The sequence below is a fragment of the Spea bombifrons genome, chromosome 2, assembly GCF_027358695.1.
Source record: "Spea bombifrons isolate aSpeBom1 chromosome 2, aSpeBom1.2.pri, whole genome shotgun sequence".
NCBI classification, from domain to species: Eukaryota; Metazoa; Chordata; class Amphibia; order Anura; family Pelobatidae; genus Spea; species Spea bombifrons.
In genome coordinates this window covers 75,891,675-75,899,953 of record NC_071088.1, presented here as the reverse complement: position 1 = coordinate 75,899,953, position 8,279 = coordinate 75,891,675, and the positions used below count along the sequence as shown (strand labels likewise).

Sequence of the window (8,279 nt, the reverse complement as noted above, 5' to 3'; positions counted from 1 at the left end):
GGTTCATTCGACTCTTCGGTTCATTCGACTCTTTGAACGACTCTCTGACTCTATGAGTCATCGTTCCTGTGTGAATTAATGAGCTGTAACCTGACCCCAGAGTGCTCTGCAGATGACTCACAGCTCTAGGATCAGGTTACAGCTGCATGATGATTCACAGACTGAACCGCTACAAACGAATCGTTCAGTCTAGTGAACCGACTCATCCGGATCACTAAAAAGAACCGGATCAAATGAACGATTCGTTCATGATCCGGACATCACTACCAGGTGGCACTCTCACACAGGCCTGTCTCTATCTCCTCCCCCCTCTCCATGTGCCCATGTGCAGCCGGCTCTGTCGCTGGCGCAGCCAATCGGCTTTGTGCAGCTCGGGCTCCGGCGCAGCTCGTGTGGCGCACGCGGCTCATCCCCTCCCGGCCGCCGGGGAGCGCGTCTCTGAAAGCCCGATTACAGCGCACAGGAGACCGGAGGGGGCTCCAGGCCGAGCAGCATGTCAGGCCCCGGGCTGGAGGGGGAGAAGCGGGCGGCGGACAGCGGGCTGCTTGTGGAGTTGCTGGGAGAGAAGCTGGTGACGGCCGAGAGGGAGGAAGTGGATGTGCAGTCCCTGGGCTCCCGGGTCTCCTTGGTGGGGCTTCTGTTCGCCTGCGGGCTGAGCGCTCCCTGTCAGCAGGAGCTGCCCGGCCTCAGCGAATTCTACCGCAAGACCAGGGACCGCCTTGAGATCGTCTTCATCTCCTCGGACCCGGACCAGAAGAAGTGGCAGCTCTTCCTCAAGGATATGCCATGGCTGGCACTGCCCTACCAGGAGAAGCACAAGAAGGTGAGGGGGCCAAGCCCTGCGTGGGAGTCTGAACACTGCCCTGTGTATGATTTAATTGCATTTTATTACAGGGTGTAATGGGTGGGATGTCCTCCTATACGTTACAGTGCAGTAGGGCTGGCCTGTTAGCTGAGTAGCCATCGGATGATGGAACCTGGTCCTGTTTGTCTTCTCGGTGAAACGCTAGAGCTTTTAATCAAACAGCCCGGTGTTTGATCTCTCCTTCCAGGGAACATGATGGCAAATGCCTAGTCTGTGCCATCTGGCAACCTTAGTGATGCCCATAGCGTGTATTGCTTGTCGTCATCCTTGTGTGTATCTCATGTGGATCTTAAGCCCTTTTTTCTAGTTTGTTTTTGGCACAAGTAACCGTGGCCGGGCTTTAACATTAAACTGGATACTGATTAACCTATCCTCCTGTGATCAGGAAGGTGGCCATAATGCAGCAGCCCATTTCAAGGCACATGGATAGAATTTTTGCTCTTTCCAGATTTTATTTCCCTTTTAAGTTGTTTTAGAATCAATGTTTATGCCCGTCATAGTGTGCATTTGCACTGTTACAGCTTAACAATGCACATTATGCGTCTCTTTTAAGGAGAATCTGACAGTGTATGTTGTGGAGGAATATATATAATTACACGTAATATATTGGTTATATTTGATTATATTATTATTTGGCAGGGCTGATAGCCGACTGATAAGCATGTATTTATTCCTACTTAAACTCTTATATAGATGTACCTATAAAGCAAGCCCATGACTAACTAGTATTGCATAAAATTGGGCTTCCCCAAAAAGCATTTGTTGTATACTGAATATTGAGTGTAGGTTATGAGTGCAAAGTGGAGTTTTACATTTCATGGTATAAAATATTTGTCACAATACCCAGGGTTAGTGGATGAGCCTGGTGATTATAGTTTAGATATAGACGCTCTTTATGTAGATAAAGCAGAGAGTCTGGACCTTAGACAAGTTCCACGCCTCTCTAATAGACTGCTTGTCTACAGCATACACTTTACAGGCTATACATCCAGTTTAAAACTAGTTTTTTTTTATATGTGTTAAATAGGTTGTAATAGGCTTTTGAGCTTGTTGTTTTTAAACAAATGTATGGTGGAACTGGACCACGATTCCGTTAACTTTCCGTTAACTTTCCAGCAAGCTCGATAAACGTACTGTTAAGTATTTAGTATTTTCAAGCAGAATTGCCCCAGATTGGTCTAGCAATATGGACCTAGATGTGCTATTCAGTGAAAATGCTATTCTTGTGCCTTCCTCTGCTAGTTTTTTCCTGTACAGATTTGCTTGGCCTCACTATTTGGTGGTCCACCACACACAAGGCAGGTTCTTGAGGGTGCTTTTTATGTTTTGTTGTATGAATACAGTCAAAAAGAAGATTTCACTTCTTCGCCACAATGTCAGTTCTTAGCTAGGTTCAGAGTGGGACGTTTTCAATCTTCACGAATTGCTTTAATAAACTTAGTCCATGTAAGCTACTCCTGTGTACATTCAATGAAAATATCAGAAGATCAGCGTTGGAGCAGGAAGTCCTGTTGCTGTCTAGGTTCATGGAAGCAACCATTATTATTATTATTATCTTTTATTTATATAGCGCCAACAATTTTCATATATATTCAAGGGGTATGACAAGATAAGAATTGACAGACTAAGACAAACCGATACATTAAGTTGAGAGAGCCCTGCCCACAAGCTTACAATCTTTGATCTTGTTACCGCTTATTAAAAAAAAAAAATAGCATTTGTATAACCAGACTTATTTAACACTTCTGATTTTCAAATGTGATCTATAGCGATCTGGATAACGATTGTATAAAATATATGGGCTTTGAAATAAATATGTTCAACATGACTGCATTGCCTGTGTTTACATTTGGGAGGCCAGCTAGATGGTGAAGAAATTCCAAGTATGTGACAGATGATTTGAACATGGGTTTTCAGTGCTGAAAATTTAATACAAACGTTAATCCAGAGGATTGGTTTAGTTTTTCTTGCTGAGGTAAGGCATTATGCGTAGAATTGTCTGTGTGGAAAGTGAGCCCGGAGAAGACACATTCAGATGAATGTGAGAGTTATAAGAAAGTAGAAAAATGACCAGTTGAATGGAAAGAAGGCGTGTTTTTTGCCTAAATATTGTCTTTAAAGCCTCTGGGTTTTATTGATATGATGCCCCTTGTCACTAGCATAGAGTTATAGCTTCCCTACGCATTCTTTGAGAATTTCAGTTCTCACTTAACCTACTACTGTGGTCTGACACTAAAAAGAATCCCGAAAATTGTGTTTACAAGTACAGTTTTATTGCCTGTAAAGTTGTCTCCATCAGGTATCTTTTTATGTATACCTTTTACTGCTCATTTAAAAGGTACTGGAAAATTGCTGACTTGTTGTCACAAGTTGGACGTTCAGAACTGAAGTTCTTGATGAGTAGTTACCATGAAATAGCTTAATCTGTGTTTCCCAGCTTTTGGCTTGTATTTCAGGTACGAAGTTGCCACACAACTCTGGGAAAAAAGCCACACTAAAGAGTTCTTCAATCGCTCATAGAATTTATCAGTAATGTTTTCTGTAAATGTGCACTTCTGTGGCCTGCTAGGAACATTAAGAGTCGACATTATGTGACTGTACTGTGCCAAGATGTGAGCAACTTTTCCATTGGTGTGGCATTCGCACATGGAAGGCTTGGCTGGCGCAAATACAATAGTGACTCCTTTCTGTCATCCTTATTGTGATATATGTGTTGTTGTTATGAGATCGTTTGAATGGCAATTTCACAAAACGAATACTACAATGAGAAGACATCTTGAATATATGTAGCTCTTGTAATATTTAATTTAAAGTGATTTCTCGCAAGTGTACCATTTCTCTATTTCCTCATCTGCTGTCTCAGAAAATATATATTTTTTAATAAAATAGGAGTCGGTGGCTAGCGTTTTATTTTATAGTCTTTGGTAAGCAGTGTATAAATCTACAATACAAAAAATATGTAAAATAACAAGGTTATTTCAACTGCATGTGTGACACATGGCAACCAAAACAACCCCTTTCCACACGGCAAAGGCCAGAGAAAAAGAGACTGCGCTGCAACCTCGGCGGGGAATTTATTCTAGCCATTTCTTTTGTGAAGGATAGGGAGAAAAAAATCAAACTTCATCTCACACTTTAATGGGCAACTATTGCTACTTTAAATAATAATACGTTATGTTACACCACAAGTGGTTAGCTTGTTCCCTCTGATGTAAGTTGAAGAGTAAATGGTTGCAATTTGTACTTGTGGTTGAGAATTGCCCATAAATGTATTTTCCTTGCAGATTCTTGAGTATCCAGAAAAAGGCCAATGTCTTGATGTGTTTTTTGCACAGTAACCCATTGAATTCTCACACAGATGTCAATGTAGTGTGTGGGACTATAATGTCGTGGTGAGGGTAAATGCCAAAAATGAGAGCATACTGTATGCCAGATCGACACTTTTTTTTTTTGTTGGGACAATGTCGATGAATGGTAACTTTTAAAAGAGCCACTTACAATCCCTGACAGTCCCACAAAAGAACAATGCATATTAAACAAGTTTAATATGTATTTGCTTAAAAAAAAATAAATAAAACACTTAAGGGAGAAGCTGCAGACAACCATTGGTACAAAGTTCTCCCATTGAAATGAATGGGAACCTTTTCGTCACATGCACACCGGGTCTCAAGAGACCCTTGTCACATGCATGGAGATGTTTGGCCCAACACATTTCCTCTGCGGAATATAGATGGGGATGACGACAAAGGAGTAAATGCATATGGAGGGATTCTGCAGAATTGTTCAGTGAGTAATAAGTTCCATCTGTTTGTAATTGACAAATGTGATTATTTCCTCTTTCGGTGAAACAGTTATTAACACGCGATAAGTATTTTAACTGTCGTCAATATATGCCCCACTTATGTAGCCTTCTAAGGACATTCTCTGGGAAAACACTCCAAATTCCAGAGACATAATAATATTGACTTACCAAGTTATCTCTGTTAGTAATTGCCCATTTTTTTGCCCTGGGGCATTCCCACCACATCTGCATCATAGAGCTGTTCCCTCATGTAGGTGGTAAGGTTTTTGGCAAATGAACACATTGAATCTTCCTGGGTTTCAGTGCTTGGCTGGTAAAATACAAAACCAGTGAAAAAAGGTGCTGGTTCCCGTAGGGGCCACAGCAACTGGCCATACTGCCTAAGGAGATATTCCCTTCTCTCCTTGCCTAAAAGTCCTGCAGGAGGGTCAAATCTTCTGGGCCCTTGCCCGCAAGAGGAAGGACCACTAATATCAATGTCTGAGAGAGGGGTAGACCTAAGCCTACCACACCTCCCTCACCAATAATAAAAAAACAAAAACAAAAAACAAGGGAATCTGCTTCCATCATCGCCATTTTCATTGATTAAAAATGCAAATACATATGCCCAGTGAAAAAATTGTGCCAATAAAGGCAGGGGTTAGTAATAGGAAAAAACAAAAGTGCAAGAATGGACCGCAATTACCTGGTGCAAGAGCACTAAAATAAATTACTGTGCCCCCGCTAAACAGTGCAAAATTTTGTGAATACACCTTGACCCTGGTCAAATGTAGGTGCAACCAAAAATCACCCAGAGGCTTCCAGCACCTTCAGCTTTAAGACCAGAGGACAATGCTTCCTCCCTCGCCATAGGTACACAATCTTGGCAAAAAAGCAGAGAGGTGATCTATTACTTTAACAGAAAAACGCCTGCATTAATGTTTATTGAGAGTTATTTATTGTGCATGGATGGCTGTGGACAATTAGCCCAGTGCAGCCTGTCTGCTGCTGCTTTCCACTAAATGGAATGTGTGAGTGAACACGGTTGACTTCTGTTTGACCTGTTCTGGTTTGTTCATATTTTGTGCCTGGTCATGGAGGCAGCTGCCTGCTGTGGATCTTGCAGGCTCAGCCATTTGACATCTTCCTTCATTCAATTAAGTGAAGAGCAGATGGTTCAGTTGTTGTCACAACTACACATTTTGAGACATCCTTCAACCTAAGCCATGCAAAAGTACATTTCAGCTTTATTTGCTATGTTATTAGTGTGGCAGTGATCTCCACACACACAGGAGCCAGCCACACAACGCTGCTGCTCTACTTTTCTGGGGTTGAGTGACATTGTGTCATTTGACCCCTCGGAGCTCCCGACTCTTGGTAGCCCATAGGAAGAAAATGCCTTGATCTATATTTTTTTACATGTTTCACTGTTGACACACTGTAATCCATACGATTTCTGTGTGGTTCATTTGAAAATACATGCAGAATCCCCTCAAATGCATTTGCCCCTTTGCCCACTCAAATGCCCTGCATGTGATGTGCTGGCTTTGGTGAACGCTGTGTGCAGGGGTCTGTTTAGACAAATGCTTTCTTTAGGCTGTCACTTTATGAGAAATTCAAAGTGGTTTAGAATTTTAGTGTGGGGAGGGGGACAATATTTGCACTTATTTCCAGTAGTTTTATTAACATAACACCAATGGAAAGTAGAAACTGGGTGCTTCTGTAGATTCAACGAACAAATTATTAAACTACTTCTTCTACACCGCATAAGACAGAGTAACTCTCAGAAGAGGCAAACTGTCGTATGAACCAACATTTTTTAAATGTGCAGATCTACTTTGACCCCCCTCTAGTAGTTCATTGCCATGGCATCTAAAGGGATATTATTTCATTATTCAAATTTCTTTGTCATTTTTCATCATATAAACTGACATTAGCAATGTTGGGTATTTTGAGTGTGAAAGGCAATGCTGAAATAGAGCTTTTGACCAGTGTTTACCGGCACTCCGCTTCTAGATAACACTAACTATGCCATAACTTACACTGTGTTGTAAACTGTTGAATGCTTTGATCTTAACACCCCAGGAAAACCTAATGATAATCTAGGAGCTCTGCCATAAAGCAGCACCAGGGAGCTTGGGGGCCTGAGTTTAGTACTATAAATCTGATTGTTTCGTTTTACCAGTCCAGCTCCTGGGAAAAGCTAACTTTTGGCACATGCAGTCTCATCCACCCCACTTATTTCCCGTTTTAATTGTAGAGTAGCGGATGTTATTATCTTTACTGCTGCTTCTGGAAAATCACAGGCTGTAGATTTTATATTGTTGTGCTGGGCTAAAGTTTGTTTGTGGTTTCCTTTTTATTTATTTTTTGAGGACTAGCAATTCTGTGTTAGGATGGAAAATCTCATGTGCATCCAAACATTCAACCAGTGCACCTGCACGCCATACTCTACATTTTGTGGAGCCGTTCCGATGTTTTATGCTGTTTAGGTCTCTATTGGCACATGGGTAAAATAGTATTTTTTTTGGTCTGTAGCTTTTGATCAGCACTTGAAATACAAAGAGAAGGCCTCTGAATCCTGAAACTCAGGAATGTAAACTTTTTTCACCTCCCCCAGATCCATGCTAGAGGTCATAGTGAATGTGTCTGTAGCTGGGAACCTGGTGCATAACTGTGCCCTTTCTTCTTTTTTTAATTATTTGTTATGCACTCAACCCAGTCATCCTGTTTTATGAGAAAATGAAACCTCTGATACCAAGAATGGCCAGCTACTTAAATAATTTGATGTTTCCTGATGATGGTTAAGAATTCTAAAGCTGGTGGGAGCAACAGGTTCAACAGGTTTAAAGGTCAGGATAAAAAGCATTGTGGTGGGGGTTTTACTGCTAAGTGACACAAGATTAGACTATTCACCAAGTCAATCTGATCAGTTAGGGTGGATCAGAAAACTATAAGGTAAAATGTAGTAAGATAGTGATTGAGCTCTGAATACGATTAAATGGTTAACTTTGTGGCTCAAAAGTGGCATTATTTGAGGCGGCTATTCACATCATCCTGACATTCGAAGAGGCTGCACGTTTATTCCAGTCATTCTTTTTAGAGTTGTGTTTTTCTGGTAATTTAATACTTTCTCCTTGTTGTGAGAATGAAGATGTGCATGCAGTTCCACTCATCATGGTTTTGTTGGGGTAAAGTTATTAGGGTACTGGGATCTCATGATAAACCGTTGAAATGTGCTAAGGTGTCTGCCAGTGGTAATAATGCAGATTTTCCTTTCCAGCTGGAGGTAAGTGGACCCATTGTACTGGTCTAGATGTGTATTGACTGCAGGAGCACTCTTTCTGCATATATATATATATATATATATATATATATATATATATATATATATATATATATATATATATATATATATATATACACATACAGATAGATTGTGCTGGCAGTACAATGACTTAGGTCAAGGGTAGTTATTTTGGGCATTGCTTTAAGAATGCTTATCTTGCATATATTACTTTTAATACTAAAGTCGGTTTAAGAGTAAAAATAAAACCAAGCCATAAAAAACCCATTGTTTTTTGTGATGCCTAGTAGTTCACTTCAGTGACAGTTGATGTAAATGTATGTGCT

General features: G+C 40.9%; 1 protein-coding gene across 1 annotated transcript in view; it reads left to right on the top strand.

Moving 5' to 3' along the window:
• The first annotated feature begins 365 nt into the window (after window positions 1–365).
• NXN (nucleoredoxin) overlaps window positions 366–8,279 on the top strand; it is a 52,629-nt gene continuing 44,715 nt past the window's right edge. The window contains exon 1 of the mRNA XM_053454854.1: window positions 366–823. Coding sequence (XP_053310829.1) covers window positions 494–823 — 330 coding nt within the window. The 5' untranslated portion in view covers window positions 366–493. The remainder of the gene's footprint in view (window positions 824–8,279) is intronic.